We start from the raw sequence: 19,807 nt of genomic DNA on the forward strand, positions 1-19,807 counted from the left end.
CAAAGGTGATGGTGCTGGTCCGGTTTGATGTCTCCTGTGCCGGAGCGCCTCAAAAACGGCATCAGCACCGTGCATAGAAGGCGCCCAGGCGTGAGGCAAGACGCCCAGAAAACGCCCGGACCTCTCTCCCCTTCTCTCCCGGTTGGACCTCTTCCCTTCTTGCCTTTTCGTTTCCGTTTGGGGTTTCGCTTGGTGGATGTTGGAGAGACGGTGGTGCGCTGACGATCATCCTCTCCTGGTGTCTGCGTGCGAGTGCTGTGCTGTGCTGTGTGGCATGGGACGGACCGTGCAGCGAGGCCGGTGTTCGCGCCAACGCCCGATCGGTTCACGCCAGCCGGAGCTGTGGTCAGACGACGAGCTCGGGAGCCCGGCGATTCCTGACGAACGATTCCTGACATCCAGACAGATAAGCCCGCATCCACAAATACAACGTTTTATTTTATTGATTCCTCCTTTGTCCTGTTGTTTAAGTCTGGTGTGGGGACGTCCCAACTTAGGATTTAGTTTTTATCGGTGCGTTTCCTTGTCCCAATAGTTCTTGTAAATAAACCCTTTTATTATTCTCCCTTTCTATTCGAAATCCGTGTTCGGTTCGGTATATATATGTATATATACCAGCAGTCACTCCTGCCCGGCGGGAGTACCCTTCTCTGCCCAACACACATTCTTGGAAATGCACTTTAGAATTTTGAAAGAAATTTTATTGATCACTATATATCGTAATTTTGTAAGTGTTTGAAGTCTTCCAAAGTTTTCAGACATCCTTCCTATATGTGTGCCCTTAAATAGCCCAACAAAAATTCCACTTTCTCCCGACGGTTTATACCTCATGGGGTCAGCCATGTCTAGTAGTTATCTGAAACATAAACATACCATAAACAACAGATAAAAAATTCCCATTGGACATGACTTCTGACTCATCCTGTATGTTTTTATGTGTGTATGTATGTATGTAGGTGTGTATGTACTGTATGTATATGTAAATGCATGTATTTTTTCCATGCTCATTTTATTAGGAAGTAACAGTATCAACATTTGCAATGTTCTACTGCTGTGTGGTTATAACAAGTGTGAGCGCTTATTTCTGGGGAGATTGGTGCAGATTAATGTTAGGGAGTGGGGTGGATGAATCCCTGCCAGATTTTGCTTTCTAATTTAGGAGATGGACAAACTGGCAGGCTTATGCACTCTGTTGACGCTTTCTTATGGCGACAGGAGTGCTCTGAAAGCCGATTGTGAAGCTTGACCAAAGTTGACGTTTGTAGCATTTGTGTTGCACTCTTGTTATACACTCACACTCCCCGCCCCTCCTCTCACCTTGACAGGTCGTTGGATTGGCCGACCCCCGCCTTTCATACGGACATATTTCAAAAAGGAGCATGGCCTCTGTGACGCTGATCTCTTTTTGGGTGAGTTGCAGCATTCTTTCCTCCTTTCATTATCCTGCATGACAACCAAGTCATGTGAATCTTCTTATTTTTCCTCTGCCCAACAGATTACCCAGGGAGTATGGTGAGACCTATACAGGTGTTTAGTGAGCTTTTGACAAAATTGACCAAGCTATTTGCAGAAATTGTACTGCAGTACTTTGTAAAAAGTGCTAGTTTAGAATACTGTAACCGTAATCAAAGAGGGTGTAATTGGCATTTGCGATTCAAATAATAAATATACTTACATTTTTTAAAAATAAAGACGAGCTCTGATCAAGACAGTTGTCCCATGTGTGGCTCTGTTTAATGAAGTCTTCTGGGGCCAATACAGCTTGTATTGCTCAATTGTTGGTGGAGAGGTCCCAATGAGTCAGGGTTCTGAACCCAATGCTCGATTGATGAAATAAATAAAATCCATTCAATGAGCCTAGCTGGGGTTTTGATGTGATCATCACAAGACTGTTTTACTACTACCACTGCATTGTTACGGATTGCTGGTTTCAGGTTTGAGGCACAAAGAAAATATTGTACTCGGGTTTGTAGCTTCAGGCTTACGGCAGCAGAGGGTGGAACCAGTTTGACAAGGAATGGCTCTTTTCGTGGCGTGCATGCTCACCGCATTGGCTCTGGCTGGCTTCTCATGAAATCTTGATATTCGTTCATGGGGATTTCATAGAAATTGGACCACTGATACAGATAGTTGGAGGACACTTTCATTCATTGATTTGATAAGAACTGGTAACTTTGTTGCTTGCACTGTCATGTTTCTCCAAGCTTTTTATTTTTTATACAAGGTCGAAGGTTCGTAATGGAGCTGTCACTCACACGCACATGGACATACGAATGAGACAAACACTTGACCCAGCCACTGAGCTTGGGGGAAGTGTCGTCACTTCCTGGGATGCTCTGGGTACCAGCGACTCCACAACAATGGCACCGCTTTTGTCACTGCACTCAGCGGGGCATTTCCCAAGGAGGAATTTCCTCCTCCCCATGGATGCCAACCGAAGGGGATTGTCCGTGCTCTCGATCTTTTAAATGCTGGGAATCAAACAGCACATACTAGTTTGTTTAAATTTTTGTTATGACACGGCCGGAGTTTGAACTGCAGACCTCCCAGACTCGGAGCGGACGCTCTAACCATTACCCCACTGAGTCTGGTCTATTTATGCCAAGCAAACGTTTTTTTTTTTGTTTTTTTTTGTATGCAAGATTGATGCTCGTGTAAGAGCTAACATTGATCACAAAAACACAAACTGACACAAAAAAAACATATGATAAAGGGAGGGGGAGAACAAGATGGGGAGCAGGGACATCGGGAGATCTGTGGGAGGGAGAGGGCTTGGTGGGAGGAGGCATGGGAAGGGGGGGGGGGGGGTGGGGGGAGGGTGGGAGAGGTAAAAAAAAAAAAACACGTGGACACTGCAAGGACTTCCAGGAAAGAAGTCAGTATTTCAAAAAAGTGGATCTGGGGTGAATTAACGGGGGTAGAAAAGATCAAGGTTTTGAATGGGGGAAGATAAGAGATGGTGGTGAACAGCTGTTTTAAAGACCTGGAGGGAAGAGTGGGATTGAAGAGAGTGAGGGAGTTTGTTCCAGAGGCGGGAGAAAAGAGGAATGAAAGAGTGAAGGTGAATAGGGAGTCTTGATTTTGGCAGTTTAACCATAAGAGGGTTGCTGGCAGATCTTGTGCGACCTGTAGGAATATTTGGGGGACAGAGCACAGATAGAGCTGGGGGAGTTAGACCGGAGAGGAGGCGGTAGAAGACAGAAAGACCACCAACCTGCCTGCAGCGGTGGAGAGATGTTGGAAAAATGAGTGTCGGATGGAGGCTGCTAGATTGAGAAAATGAAAGAAAGAGATTTGGAGGTGAAGAAGGCAGAGAAGGGGAGTGTATGAGGAGTTGAGAGAGAAGAGAAAGGAAGTTCAGAGGAAATGGGAGATGAATGGGTTCGAATGAACATGCATGGAGAAATGGGGGAGAAAGGTAGGAATAGGCCTCATTCCCTTGAAAGAGATTTGGGGCACTCATAAAAGGTCATGAACGTTTCAGTAGTTGAGAACCAACCCTGGACAGGTCACTACTCCACAGCAGAGAACCGGTACAACTGCAACCCTCGTTCTGAGCAGCCATGTAAATAAAACAACACCAGTGAGGACAATGCAACGAGATATATTACGCACTCGACCACCAAGCTGCTCTTCAAATTGGGTGGGAGGGGGATTAAAAATCCTCCCCTTTTGTAAGCTTAATAAATAGGTGGCCTCCAAACTCACTACGTTCACAACCACTCATGCCACCAAATATTGTGATGTTTGCCTATTCATGGAGAACAGCCTAATTAACTTGGATTACTGACTTCAAATGCACCAACATATGCTTGCTATGGTATCTTCAGATGCCCGTCATCTTGGATTTAGTTTTACGTGACTGTTTTTCTTTTCTTTTTTACATCATCCCCATGTTTTACCATCATTGATTCCATTAACTTTTTAATTTGTTTTGATTAATCTAGTATAATGATAATAGACAAATTCAGCTACTCTCTTATTAAAAGACTGCTTTTGTGACGTAATACAATTTTCTTGATGGTGTAGACGAAAAGAAAAACAAAATAACGTTTGCTTCCATAACTTGATTTAATACATCCATTGTTGATGAAACTCGACATGAATAGAACAAGGAGCTGATACTCCAGGTTTCCTGCCTTTTGGGTGGTATGAGGAACAGATCTGAGTAATATGAAAGCTCAATCCTAAGCGGTGTTTGAAATGTCACATACAAAAGCCAAGTTAGAGATTGTTTTTTTTTGTATGCAAGATCGAGGCTCGTGTAAGAGCTAACATTGATCACAAAAAGACAAACTGACACATAAAACATATGATAAATGGAGTGGGAGAACAAGATGGGGAGCAGGGACATCGGGAGATCTGTGGGAGGGAGAGGGCTTGGGGGGGAGGAGGCATGGGAAGGGGGAGGGGGTGGGAGAGGTAAAAAAAACAAAAAAACACAAGGCACTGCTCGGACTTCCAGGAAAGAAGTTGAAATTTCAAAAAAGTAGATCTGGGGTGAATTAGCAGGGGTAGAAAAGATCAAGGTTTTGGATGGGGGAAGATAAGAGATGGTGGTGAACAGCTGTTTTAAAGACCTGGAGGGAGGAGTGGGATTGAAGAGGGTGGGGGAGTTTGTTCCAGAGGCGGGAAAAAAGGAGAATGGAAGAATGAAGGTGAGCAGAGAGCCTAGATTTTGGCAGTTTAACCATAAGAGGGTTGCAGGCAGATCTTGTGCGACCTGTAGGAATATTTGGGGGACAGAGCACACCAAATATGATGGTTGCCATGGCAACATAATTGAGCCAATCACAGACATGATTTAATCAGGTTGAAATAATGTCATGAGGAATAGGTGTCTGCAATATGAGAGCTAAAAGTTCAACGGTTTTTGAAATATCTCATTCGCAAAAGTACATGGACGGATGATCGGTCGGTCGGACGGAGCTCATTTTAATGTCCCGTCTCCGATCTTGTCGGCGGGGTGGGGGACAAAAATGTAATCCTTGTAGTTGGGAAGATTCATATTTAAAACCGAAGGCACTATACCAACCTGTAAAGCTTCCCGGCAGGCAAGACCCAGGTCCGACATTTCGACCACCGAATGGTCTTCATCTGGGAGTGCAGGAATCGTGTGCGCGATGTGTTAGGTATCCACCGACGGGTCAGGGATGGGAATCAGTGTGTGTCTGCAATATGTAGATGGTGAGAAATAACATGCAGTGTTGGCGCGGTGTTGAAAACGACATTGGGTTTCACAACCTGCAGCCTAATTAACATCCCTGCTGCACAGAGCACTTTATGATGCAACGTACCTGCTGACAACACACAAAATGCATTTTACGCTTGACTCTCAACACACACCTTGAACAGTGAGAAACCGTTCCAATCTGCTCCTCTGTTTTCTCGTCGTGTGTTACCTGGCCATCGCAACACTGGTTGATACCATCACACTGTTGGTGCGCTCAGATCGTCCATACAGTTAGCTCATGCAACTGATGGCCACGTTTTGGAAGAATAAAAATAATGTAAGGCTCGTGAAAGAACTTAACAACGATTCGGTATGAAAGACAGATGAAAGGTAACGTAGAGGCAGATGGAGTTTTTTGGAAAAAAAAGCAAAGGAGCAGATCAGGCACAGATCTAAAATAGGATCCTGTTGATAACCTTTAACCTTATAATTGGTTTCCCGCCTTTTGGATGGTGTACTTTTTGTCCATGGTGTACTTTTTGTCCATGGTGTACTTTTTGTCCATGGTGTACTTTTTGTCCATGGTGTACTTTTTGTCCATGGTGTACTTTTTGTCCATGGTGTACTTTTTGCCTGTGGTGTACTTTTTGTCCATGGTGTACTTTTTGTCCATGGTGTACTTTTTGTCCATGGTGTACTTTTTGCCTGTGGTGTACTTTTTGCCTGTGGTGTACTTTTTGCCTGTGGTGTACTTTTTGTCCATGGTGTACTTTTTGTTCATGATGTACTTTTTGCCTGTGGTGTACTTTTTGTTCATGGTGTACTTTTTGTCCATGGTGTACTTTTTGTCCATGGTGTACTTTTTGTTCATGGTGTACTTTTTGTCCATGGTGTACTTTTTGTCCATGGTGTACTTTTTGCCTGTGGTGTACTTTTTGTCCATGGTGTACTTTTTGTCCATGGTGTACTTTTTGTCCATGGTGTACTTTTTGCCTGTGGTGTACTTTTTGCCTGTGGTGTACTTTTTGCCTGTGGTGTACTTTTTGCCTGTGGTGTACTTTTTGTCCATGGTGTACTTTTTGTTCATGGTGTACTTTTTGTCCATGGTGTACTTTTCAGAAGAACAGCAAGATCCCATTCATTGCGTTTTTGTCACAATGCCGCAAAGTTGTCACTTGCACTTGTCACTTTAGAAAGACGGGGTTAAGGTATTTACTTGGAGGGTTATGATTTGTTGTTGCTCGTGTGTGTGTGTGTGTGTGTGTGTGTGTGTGTGTGTGTGTGTGTGTGTGTGTGTGTGTGTGTGTATGTTTGTTTATGTGCGAGTGTGTGGTGTGTGTGTGGTGTGTGTTTATGTGTGTGTGTGTCTTTGTGTGTGTATTTGTGTGTGTGTGTGTGTGTATATATATCTCTTCTGCATGTGTTTGTGTGTGTGTGTTTGTTTATGTGTGTGTGGTGTGTGTGTGGGTGTGGTGTGTGTTTATGTGTGTGTGTATTTGTGTGTTTGTGTGTGTGTTTGCATGTGTTCTGCATGTGTTCGTGTGTGTTTGTGTGTGCTTGTGTGTATGTTTGTGTGTGTTTGTGTGTTTGTGTGTGTGTGTGCTTGTGTTGTGTTGTGTGTTTGTGTGTGTGTGTGGTTGTGTTGTGTGTGTGTGTGTGTGTGTGTGTGTGTGCTTGTGTTGTGTTGTGTGTGTGTGTTTGTGTGTGTGTGTGGTTGTGTTGTGTGTGTGTGTGTGTGTGTGTGTGCTTGTGTTGTGTTGTGTGTGTATGTTTGTGTGTGTTTGTGTTTGTGTGTGTGTTTGTGTTTGTGTGTGTGTGTGCTTGTGTTGTGTTGTGTGTGTGTGTTTGTGTGTGTGTGTGGTTGTGTTGTGTGTGTGTGTGTGTGTGTGTGTGTGTGTGTGTATGTGTGTGTTTGAATGTGTGTTTGAATGTGTTTTTGTGTGCATGCATGTGCACGGACATGTGTATGCATGCATACTGCATACCTATTTATGATAGTATATGGATGCCAATGTCATATACCAGAATGTTTGATAACTTCTGTGAAACTCTTTATTCCAGACCACATCCATCCATTTTATTTTCCCCTTACTTTACACCTTCCCTCACCCTCCATACCTATCTTATTCACCTTTTCTCTTATTTTCTGAAACATAACCTTGGGAGAAGTAAAGCTAATCTCAGGACTTTGATATAAAAATAGAGAACCTCAATATGTGCACATGTTCGATGAGACATCCTGAATATAGCACATTTAAACGAAACGATGCACTGAAAATCCTGCGCAAATTACATGATGTTCACCACCAACTGAATGCCATTCATTACACCAGCTTATGAAGTAGCGGCTTCAAAGTAACTACCATAAGCATTCAATGGCGGCACAATTCAGTTGAAATGGGGGATATAACCTTTTCTTTTTGTTAAAATGCATGATGCGAAGGTTTTGCCTATCGAGTTAATCGAGGTCATTGCCATCAAGCTTATCTCCATTGTTTATCTCGTCCACCGATGCAGACAGACACAAGCATTTTTCGCAGACTAGTATTCTGTTTTACCAATTTTCGTTTGTATTCATATCAACCTTAGACCTCACTTTGTGATATTATGTATTAAGGGAGTACTGGCTAATTAAGGGAATAATCACTACTCACCTTAAATGAAGGGAATAATCACTCAGAACAAAGCCACCTTGCTCGAAACATCCCGGCTCGAAAATCCCATAGAAACCAATAGAAACCATTAGATGCAACTGGTCTGAAAACCATAAAAACCAATAGGAACCTTTATGTTCAACTGGTCCTGTAGAAACCATTAGAGTTAACTGATCTGAAAACCCATAGACTAACCTAATACTTTAATACATTTTGTTACAAATAAATGTGAAACACACAGTTCCATATATAGTTGAGTTCTAGCCATGTTATTAGTCCCCTACCAGTGTACACCGGAGGGGACTATGGGTTTGCACGCCGTCCGTCAGTCCGTCAGTCCGTCACGCAAAGAACAGCTTTCCGGACTTTTTTTCTAAACGCTTAATGCTAATGATTTCAAACTTAGTACATGGTTTCCTCATGATAAGTTACAGGTCAAGTTCGAACTTCACGACGTTTCGATCATTTTTGACAAAGTTGTGGCACTTTGAACTTTGGTAATTCTGATAATTCTGATGATCCTTAACTCAGTGCCATTTTAAGTTTTAATTTCCTTTAAAAACCATTTTCTCTGCAAAAAATAGGACCGATTGAGATCAAATTTACACCGTAGGGGGGACTCGGTCTGTAGAATATTTTAATGGTAATTATGACGTCACAGGTCACGTGGTTCGGCCGCCATATTGTTTTTCGTGAAAACCCGAAAACCCCTTTTTCTCTGCAACGGCTGAACAGATCGAGGCCAAACTTTGCAGGCAGAATCGCATACCCATGACGAACAAAAAAGTCAGCGAGCATGACGTCATGCATCACATGGTTTCAGAGTTATGACGTTTTTAAGCATGAACCTTTAAAACCGAGCCGCTCCCTCATTTTTGATCCAATCGAGGGGAAACTTCACAGATCTGTTCAGCATGTCAATCTACTAAAATGTCCTTTTGGAATTTGCGATAGGGCATGTGGTTTGGCAGATATCGTTAATTAAACGAAAATATTTTTTTTTAATGGATATCTCTTGTTTATTCTAGTTCTCCTCAAGCCGCACCGCGCACCCTCAGCCTCGTCTCGCGAACGTCAACAGCGCGACACAGCGCGCGCTTTCGGGAGGGGCGTAGCCAAGCCGAGAAACATATATGTACACATCGATCATTGATCGTGAACCTGAAAATATAATAAATTACTGATATTTAGCGACTCAAAAGTTTCCTTATCAACAACTTATTTTCTCGTGCTTCTGCTGACCTGTCTGCAAGGTGTATAAATCGAAGTTCCGAGTGCGAATCACAGGTGAGCCCGTCCTGAGGTAATTAGCGATTGGGAACGATTCAGAACCTGTGGGTGAATAACCCTTGGTAATTTCCCCAACAGTTTTCCGGACGACAGACTGCCGGTAGGGGACATGTATTGCAGCGCAATACTCAGAATACTTGTTTATAATTGAGTTTCCCTGTGGAGTCTTTGTTGTGTATGTGAATGTAAGTCGCGGTGCTGATGTTGCACAAGGTATTTGCAGGACATATATGGCAGTCGATTAAATGGTTCCATATCTGGAACTGGTCTTCTACTGGTCCAATTGACCTATTGGTATTCTATTGGACTCTGGTCCCATTGACCTATGGGCAGTTTTTCCCTACTGGTCCCATTGACCTACTGCTTTTTATTGGTATTTTCTACTGTTCCAGCAAATCACTTTCCTTATTGAAACCAGTAGATCCTACTGGTCCAATTTCCTATGGGATTTGGCCTTTTGGTTTTCTATGGGATTTTTCGACCTTGGATTTGATGAGACGAATCCACTAACGTATTTCAATATTATCTTTTACAACAATTTTTTAAGGCTCATGAAAGACTATGTGCACGTGTATCACGTATCACGTGCATACCAAAGACATATCTCCAGCAGACTGCGTATTCATTCACGTTCGTTCCAAAAACACTTTGCTTTGTTCTTCCGTTGTTTGCTTGTCGCTTTCACTTCATGTTTTGTTCCTGGTTTGGGAAGAGACCTCTGCGTCTGACCTCGAGGTATAAAAAGATTGCTCATCACCACTTCTCTTTGAATGTATCCATTCGTCTGTGTTTATTTCTTGTACCCGGTGAACACGATTTCTAATACATGGTGGATCAACATTTTCATTTTGTTTCATCTCAAATTGTACATGACTCCACACTTTCGGTTTGATTTCCTTCTACATTCCTTTGATTTTCACACTGGTCATTTGTCTTTTAAGTGGTTTCATTACAAGCCAATCGACCACCTTTAGAGGCCATTTTCCCCCACATAGCGAGGGTTGGTCCTTTTTCGGGCACCGTGGTCCCCTTTTTGAAGCAATGTTTTATGGCCGGATGCCCTTCCTGCCGCCAACCCTGTTAGTCGCCTCTTGCGACACACAGGGAATTACCAGTGAACTGGTACTCAATTTGCCGACCTCGGAAGGATGACAGGCTGAGTCAACCCCCTGGTGTTAATTCAGCGATCGACCGGGATTCGAACCCAGGATCCTAGGATCCCAAGCCGGCACCCTAACCGCTAAGCCAACACCAGGTTGGTTTCATTACAAGCCGAGATAAAAATAAATAAATTATTTTGTCGGAAATTTGTTGCTTTGATCTTGGGTTTTCTCAGGTCACACACTGACCTTTATATCTTGCTGAAAAGGGGGTCATTTTCCTGGTTTAAGACTCGTAAGGTTTAAGAAAGACTTGCCTTAAAAAGTCAATTTTAACTTTGAGATACCAACAGAACCCCTCATGCTCCTTTAAACCAAGTCTTGTCTGCTCCTTTATCCCACCTTTCTTATTGCTCCATTACAGGTTCAACCTTACAAATAAATCCACGTTTGGTAAAGACAAGATAACGCTGTGTAAGTGAGGAAATGGGAATTCAAGGCTTGTGCGGTGCGATGTTTTTGTTTTAGATTGGCGGAATGCAGCACAGAAGGACAGATTTGCTGATGTCGCTATCATTTGCACCCCTGACCAGATGCACAAAGTGAGTATCATGGTAGTGGAGGTGAGGGAAAGTGGTGTTGGGAAAGGAGTAGAAAGCGGGGTAGGGGTGGTGGTGGTTAAAGGGCTCATCATAGAAGGAAAAGTGAGGTGGTTGAGTGGTTGGTGGTTTAGAAATCCCACCATTTTTATACATAATACGTAGACAAACACATTCTTCATCGGGTTATTTATGGGAAGTACCATAAACTGCTCTTTAACCTCCTTCCCCTCTCTTTGGTGAAAAAGGAACCAGCCATTGCCTTTGCCAGCAAGGGTTACCACATCCTGTTGGAGAAACCCATGGCGGTGAGTTGCTGTGTACGTTGAAAACGTTTAAAGTCAATATTGTATGCTCACTTATGTTCCGCTCGGGATTATACAGTAATTTCTATGCAATGCTCAGAAACAACGAAGGTGTTTTTTTCTTCTTCCTTACATCAATTTTGTTTTAATGAGAGTTTTTACCAGACACATTAAAGAGATTATAACTTATTTGAAAATATATATTTTAATGAGGCATTAGCACTGTTTCTAACATAATGTGAGCAAGTCCTCGTATTTAAATTGCTTTTCGTATAATAAGAATGGCGCACACACAGTTTCATAGTTCGCACAACACAAGAGAAGGCAACACTTTGGATATTTTTTTCGACCTCTTCATCAGTTTGAACAGCTACAGTGATTGTGGAGATTATTATTTTTATTTTTTTTGTATACTGAATCGAGGCTCGTGAAAGAGCTAACATTTATTTCACAAACAAATTAACCAGACAAACAAAATATATAAAAAGAGGGAGCAGAAGACAAGATGGGGAGAGAAGGGGAAGCGCACAAACACAACATTTGAGAGCAGGGAGATGTGTGGGAGGGAGAGATAACCCATTTGATAATGAAATATGAGTGGCGGATCCAGTTTGTAGTATCACCTGCTTATCCAATAACCAGTGCACTTAGAGACATACCCCACTGACTGTAAGCTAACGCGCTGTTTTCTGGGGCTGTGTGCAGGTCACGGAGAAGGACTGCAAGGAGGTGATTGCTGCTACTAAGCAGGCCGGGGTGATGTTGTGTGTTTGCCACGTACTCAGATACTCACCTGCAACAATCAAAATCAAGGTATAGATTTCTGGAGAGATCTGTTTATGGATACACCACATTGCACTTGTCACCTTTTTATGACAACCTGTACATTTGGCAGGTGTTTACTGCTAGTTGAGCATACAGAAGCAGATCAAACACTTACAGCCTTATCCTGACTCGTTGTCCACAGATGGAATTTGCACATTATTACATGACATTTGTCCATTGGGGTATGTTCTGCCTGACATGCATCAAAAAACATCATCAGAAGGTTTATGTTTGAGTCATGAGTGGTCTCTAAAGTCTGAGAGGTTGCAGTTTTAACTTTTCCGCAAGATTTGGTACCACTCAAAGCCCGCTGTGGAATTGCACATCCTAAACCAACTCGCAAAGCGTCAGAGAGATTCCTGCTATACAGATCTATCTAACACGCATATGTCCAATCATGAATACTTACTTGCTATATGTTCATGATTTCCCGTAATTCAGTGTATCATTTTTCATGGTAATTTACTCGTATCATTGTGCAATAAGCTACTTCATGTAAACGTTTGTTCTCACTTCGCGAACTTCTGGGATCGACCTCTACGCAGGCGCAGTTTCCCTTACGCAGATGCATGGCACCACTAGTATGGCGACTGGTGTTTCAAGCACCTTTTTTGTATTTTTGTTCTGAAACATAAACTTGAGTTCATTGTGTGTGCAGGCAGTGGTGAGGGTTCAGCAAGTGCAGGCAGTGGTGAGGGTGTAGCAAGTGCAAGCAGTGGTGAGGGTGTAGCAAGTGCAAGCAGTGGTGATGGTGTAGCAAGTGCAAGCAGTGGTGAGGGTGTAGCAACTGCAGGCATCGGTGAGGGTGTAGCAAGTGCAGGCAGTGGTAAGGGTGTAGCAAGTGCAAGCAATGGTGAGGGTGTAGCAAGTGCAAGCAGTGGTGAGGGTGTAGCAAGTGCAGGCATCGGTGAGGGTGTAGCAAGTGCAGGCATCGGTGAGGATGTAGCAAGTGCAAGCAGTGGCGAGGGTGTAGCAAGTGCAGGCAGTGGTGAGGGTTCAGCAAGTGCAGGCAGTGGTAAGGGTGTAGCAAGTGCAAGCAGTGGTGAGGGTGTAGCAAGTGCAAGCAGTGGTGAGGGTGTAGCAAGTGCAAGCAGTGGTGAGGGTGTAGCAAGTGCAAGCAGTGGTGAGGGTGTAGCAAGTGCAGGCATCGGTGAGGGTGTAGCAAGTGCAGGCAGTGGTAAGGGTGTAGCAAGTGCAAGCAGTGGTGAAGTGTCACGGGGGAAGGCAGTGGTGAGTGTGTAGCAAGTGCAGGCAGTGGTGAGGGTGTAGCAAGTGCAGGCAGTGGTGAGGGTGTAGCAAGTGCAGGCAGTGGTGAGGGTGTAGCAAGTGCAGGCAGTGGTGAAGTGTCACGGGGGAAGGCAGTGGTGAGTGTGTAGCAAGTGCAGGCAGTGGTGAAGTGTCACGGGGGAAGGCAGTGGTGAGTGTGTAGCAAGTGCAGGCAGTGGTGAGGGTGTAGCAAGTGCAGGCAGTGGTGAGGGTGTAGCAAGTGCAGGCAGTGGTGAAGTGTCACGGGGGAAGGCAGTGGTGAGGATTAGCAAGTGCAGGCAGTGGTGAGAGTGTGGCAAGTGAATGGAGTAATAGAGGTGGAGCAAGTTGTGAGGGTGTAGTGAGTGCAGAGAGTGGTGAAGGTAGAGCAAGGGTGTGGTGATTACAAATTGTGGTGTTGGTGTAGCGAATGCAGGCAGGGGTGAGAGTGTAGCAACAGTTTTTGTTGTCGATAAAACTATTAAGTACTGTATGTATATCTTCATTCTGCAGGAAGGATTATCGTCATAGAATTGTGTGAAGTTTTGAAGGAGCGGGAGCTAGGGGTATTGAAGGAATGTGAAATGGCATCGTATTGAGTCATGACAGGAAGACATTAGTTGTGGTACACCTAGGAGCAAATGATGGAGGGAAAGTTTACTTGGAGGATTTGAAAAATAAGTAGGTACAGGATATTGTGTACGTGACTGAAAGCAAAGGGTTGTGAGGTAATTTTTTTCTGACATTCTCCCAAGATTAGGAAATTCAATAGAATACATGAGCAGAGTGACATATGTCAACCTATGGCTGGAAGGATGGTGTAGGGAGGAAGGATTTACATTTAAGAAGCAGCGGGAATAATTTTGTGGGACAAAGGGAATGTTTCCAGAATGAAGACCATATGCTAAACAGAAAGGGGGCAGCAAGGTTTGCAGTGTGAATTGAGGAGGGAAGTCATGCTTTTTTAGTCTCGGACGCCAGGTGTTTAAATAATATATAATTATGAAATAATAATTATGCAGTGCATTCAGAAAGTATTCAGACCCCTTGACTTTTTTCACATTTTGTTATGTTGCAGCCTTATGCTGAAATCGTTTAAATTCATTTTTTCCCTCATCAATCTGCACTCAATACCCCATAATGACAAAGAGAAAACAGGATTTTAGAAAGTTTTGCAAATTTATTTTAAAAAAAAAACTGAAATATCACATTTACATAAGTATTCATACCCTTTGCTATGACACTTGAAATTTAGCTCAGGTGCCTCCCATTTCTCTTGATCATCTTCGAGATGTTTCTACACCTTGATGGGAGTTCACCTGTGGTAAATTCAATTGATTGGACATGATTTGGAAAGGCACACACCTGTCTATATAAGGTCTCACAGCTGACAATGCATATCAGAGCAAAAACCAAGCCATGAGGTCGAAGGAACGGCCTGCAGAGCTCAGAGACAGGATTGTATCGAGGCACAAATCTCGGGAAGCCTACAAAAAAATCTCTGCTGCATTGAAGGTTCCCAAGAGCACAGTGGCCTCCATAATTCTTAAATGGAAGAAGTTTGGAACAACCAGGACTTTTCCTAGAGCTGGCCGCCCGGCCAAACTGAGCAATCGGGAGAGAAGGGCCTTGGTAAGAGAGGTGACCGAGAAACCGATGGTTACTCTGGCTAGCTCCAGAGATCCTGTGTGGAGATGGGAGAAAATTCCAGAAGGACAGAAAGTTTGAGAAACAGTTTTTGAAAGAGTTTTGAGAAAGAGAAAAAGTTTCCCCTCAAGAAAGAAAGTTTGAACACAGCAAAAACTTTCTTTGCCGGCAAACTCCTTAAACAAACAAAAGTAAACTCACAACCAAATCATCAATTCCCATGGGCAACAATACTCAATATTCCCCAAAAATAGAGCAACAAAACTTCGAACAACCCACAGAGATTTCCAAAGTTAATTCACTCTGGACAAAGCGTCAACAACGACATTGTCCCTGCCCTTTACATGTTCAATTTCCCAGTTGGACTCCTGCAAAGCCAAACTCAATCTCAGCACCCTCTGCTTTTTTACTTTTAGTTTCTTTTGAATGAAGGTTAAGGGGTGGTGATCAAAAATCCAAAGTCAAGCAAATCTACAGCACTTTTTCCGGGAGGCCGAGCTGAGAGCCAGGTTCCATAGTGGTTGGGTGGTGAGGCCTGGAAGTATTCACTACATGGACGCCTTTACGAACTTGGAGTTCACGGTTAATCCGTGTAGGAAAGTTCACTACATGGACGCCTTTAGGAACGTGGCGTTCACGGTTAATCCGTGTAGGAATCTTGGCTCGGCTGCTCCGCAGCATTCAGTGCTTCAACTCTTCCGAACTTTCATAATATAATCACGGTTGGACCGCTTGTCACTGTAGTCACATGAATAGCGGTCTCCTTCTCGGCCACTACTCTGATAAAATCATTCCTTTGGGAGCTGCCGTAACTCTCTGAGCCTCCATAGTAATATCGACTGCGGCCACCACCAAAACCACTACTTCCACGTTGTCCTCCTCTGTAGCCCCCTCGACACCTATGAAATGCCTTCTCTACTGTATGGTCCGACCCTCCAACTCCTTGTTATTCAGATCCTTTTCTGCATCTCAGCCGTCCTTTGTGTTTTCAAACGTGACAAAGCCAAACCCTCTTGACTTTTGTGTCTCCCTGTCTTTTATCAGCAGCACTTCCAAAAGCGGGCCATATTTGCCAAAGACAGAGGCCAGAACATCTTTCCTTGTTTTGAAGTTCAGTCCACCTACAAAGAGCTTGCCAACATTGACTCCATCCCTGACTTGGGTAGTGCTACTTTCCATACTCGGCTTTTTAACCAACATCGGGTTACCAGAAACTTGACCACCGGCCAAATCATTCCCGATAACAAAAGATACTCCCTCTACAGGAAGAGTGGCTTGTAGACCTACGGTGACCGGTCCTGACACCAAATCAGACCCCATATGGATGACATGAAGTGGAGCTTTAACACAGCCACCAACCCCCATGTAAAAGAACACTAACACCAGATGCCGTCTTCTCTGACAATGGCAAAATGCCTTCAAGCATCAAAGATTGATGTGCTCCTGTGTCCCTCAATACCCTAACCGGTTTCTTGTTAGTCGAGTCTCCATCCAGTGACACAAACCCCTCTGAAATAAATGGTTGGTAACCCTTTTGAGGGCGATTTCTCACATTTGCCATTGCATTCGGAGTTGTACTAGTCTGACTCCGCTCCTGATTTTGCCTTTCCATAGCATAACATCGGGACATCAAGTGTCCAGGTTTCTTGCAAAACGCGCAAGTAGGCCCGGAGGAGAAACTCGTGGTTTGTCTCGAGCCCCCCGGAGGATAAGTCCGTCTTGGAACTGTAGACCTCTGATCCCTAAGAGTCGCGGTATCAGATCTGTCCTCATAGTCATCTCTAGGCCGCCCCCATGAATCTTCGTTCTCCGCACCGGATGTATCATAACTCTCTGGGCGAACTCTAGGCGGGAAGTTAGGTTTATGGAACCTCATCCTGTGTGTTAAGGCATAGTCATCTGCCATGGTTGCTGCCTCATACAACTTTGGTACTTTCCTTTCCTCCAGATGTACTTTAATGTCCTCGTGGACACACTGTTGGAATTCCTCCATCAGGATCAATTGTCGCAATAGTTCGAAGTCTTTCCCAACCCCTTTTGAATCACACCACCGATCAAACATGGTTTCTTTCATTCTGGCAAACTCCACATGGGTCTCACTCTCCCTCTTCCTAGCATTCCGAATTTTGCCGGTAAGCTTCAGGGACAAATTCATAGGCTTTGAGAATGGTTTTCTTCACTATCTCATAATCTGCACATTGTTCAATCGGTAAAGCCGAATAAATATCTTGAGCTTTACCCACCAGAACACTTTGCACTAACATTGTCCAGGATTCCTCAGGCCACTTTAGCATTCGAGCCACTTTCTCAAAGTGTAAAAAAAACTTGGCTACCTCCTTTTCATTGAAGAGTGGAACCAGCCTCACATGTCTATCAACATCCCAGGTGTTCTGACTATTTGTCGAACTAGCCGGCATGGATGGTACCTCTCCCCGTTCTCTCATTAACTCCAGCTCTTTGCATTTAATTTCATTCTGAAGCTCCATGTCACGTTCCCTTAACTCCCTTTCGGCTTTTCTCTCCTCTGCTTTTCCCTTTTTGTACACCGCTCCTTTCCTATGCCATCTCCAGGCATTGCAAATCGTCATTGCCGGGCACCAAAGGGGGCTCGGCAGTGACGCACGCTGAAAGAGAGTACTCAGTTTTCACTCTGGTTTCTTGTTGTACACCGCTCCTTTCCTATGCCATCTCCAGGCATTGCAAATCGTCATTGCCGGGCACCGAAGGGGGCTCGGCAGTGACGCACGCTGAAAGAGAGTACTCAGTTTTCACTCTGGTTGTTTGTTTTCTTGTTGTACACCGCTCCTTTCCTATGCCACCTCCAGGCATTGCAAATCGTCATTGCCGGGCACCGAAGGGGGCTCGGCAGTGACGCACGCTGAAAGAGAGTACTCAGTTTTCACTCTGGTTTCTTGTTTGTTTTCTTGGTTGTCCGGACGATATCTCAGCCATCCTTTGAGCTAGGAAGCTGAAATTTCGGCACAGTAGTGAGCAAGTCCTTTGTCAAATACGGTATTTTTTGTTTTTTGAATAATCAATTAATTGAGGAGTTATTTAATTATTAGCGTTTAATTAAGTACTTATTTAATTAATTAAATTTCATTTATCTTCTGACCATTATTAACTCAGGCACCTTTTGAGTTAGGAAGCTGATATTTGGACATGCCAATGACCAGGTGATTTGGCTGCAAAGGATATTTTTGATTTATTAATTAATCAATTAATCGATTAATTATTTAATTATTCGATTAATGACAAAAAATTTTTTTTTTTTTAAGTTACAGATTCTGATGAAATAGTGGTAGTTTATGTGTTCTCTGACCAAATTGATTAATAATTTAATTTTTTTATGATTATTATTTATTTATTTTCATTATTAATCATTTATTTATTTTCTTTCTCATTTGGCCAATATCTCAGGCACCTTTTGAGCTGGGAAGCTAATATTTGGACATGAGTGACCAAGTGATGTGGCTATCAAGGATATTTTTGATTTATTGATTAATCATTTCATCTATTAAGTATTTATTGATTAATCGATTAATTATTTATTGAGTAATCAATTAATTATTTAATTTTTTATAAATGACTTATTTAATTAAATTTCTAAAAGATACATCTTCGGATGAAGCACTAGTGGTTTAGTTATGCGATTAGCCAATTGATTATGAAAATATTTTGTGATAATCTTTTATTGATTTTAATTATACAATTAATCAATCAATTAGTGTACACCTCTCCCTCCCAATGCAGCCTCAATGAGCTGCACTGCGGTATTGCCGGGCGCCGGAGGCGCCCCGGCAATGCCGCGCTGCAGCATATTTAATTATTTGGCATGGGGCGGTGTACTTTGAATGTATGTGTACTTGTTTGTTTTCTTGTTTGTTTTCTTTCTTGTTTTCTTTCTTGTTTGTTTGTCCGGGCGATATCTCAGCCATCCTTTGAGCTAGGAAGCTGAAATTTCGGCACAATAGTGAGCAAGTCCTTTGTCAAAAACGGTATTTTTTTTTTTTGATTAATCAATAAATTGAGGAGTTATTTAATTATTAGCGATTCATTAAGTACTTATTTAATTAATCAAATTTCCTTTCTCTTCTGACCATTAACTCAGGCACCTTTTGAGTTAGGAAGCTGATATTTGGACATGCCAATGACCAGGTGATTTGGCTGTAAAGGATATTTTTGATTTATTAATTAATAAATTAATCGATTAATTATTTAATTATTCGATTAATGACAAAAAAATTTTTTTTTTTTAAGTTACAGATTCTGATGAAATAGTGGTAGTTTATGTGTTCTCTGACCAAATTGATTAATAATTTAATTTTTTTATGATTATTATTTATTTATTTTCATTATTAATCATTTATTTATTTTCTTTCTCATTTGCCCAATATCTCAGGCACCTTTTGAGCTGGGAAGCTAATATTTGGACATGAGTGACCAAGTGATGTGGCTATCAAGGATATTTTTGATTTATTGATTAATCATTTCATCTATTAATTATTTATTGAGTAATCAATTAATTATTTAATTTTTTATAAATGACATTTAATAAAATTTCTAAAAGATACATCTTCGGATGAAGCACTAGTGGTTTAGTTATGCGATTAGCCAATTGATTATGAAAATATTTTGTGATAATCTTTTATTGATTTTAATTATACAATGAATCAATCAATTACTGTACACCTCTCCCTCCCAATGCAGCCTCAATGAGCTGCACTGCGGTATTGCCGGGCGCCGGAGGCGCCCCGGCAATGCCGCGCTGCAGCATATTTAATTATTTGGCACGGGGGCGGTGTACTTTGAATGTATCTGTACTTGTTTTCTTTCTTGTTTTCTTGCTTTCTTGTTTGTTTGTCCGGACGATATCTCAGCCATCCTTTGAGCTAGGAAGCTGAAATTTCGGCACAATAGTGAGCAAGTCCTTTGTCAAAAACGGTATTTTTTTTTTTGATTAATCAAT

At 42.7% G+C, this 19,807-nt stretch overlaps 1 protein-coding gene across 1 annotated transcript in view; it reads left to right on the plus strand.

The window, feature by feature from the left end:
- The window catches only part of LOC137424608 (putative oxidoreductase YteT), a 395,833-nt gene that overhangs the window by 115,730 nt on the left and 260,296 nt on the right, over positions 1–19,807 (plus strand). The window contains 5 exon segments of the mRNA XM_078775648.1: positions 1,326–1,347; positions 1,350–1,409; positions 10,746–10,819; positions 11,065–11,124; positions 11,827–11,934. Coding sequence (XP_078631774.1) covers positions 1,326–1,347; positions 1,350–1,409; positions 10,746–10,819; positions 11,065–11,124; positions 11,827–11,934 — 324 coding nt within the window.

Source organism: Myxine glutinosa, chromosome 4, assembly GCF_964187855.1.
Source record: "Myxine glutinosa chromosome 4, kmMyxGlut1.1, whole genome shotgun sequence".
Taxonomy (NCBI): domain Eukaryota; kingdom Metazoa; phylum Chordata; class Myxini; order Myxiniformes; family Myxinidae; genus Myxine; species Myxine glutinosa.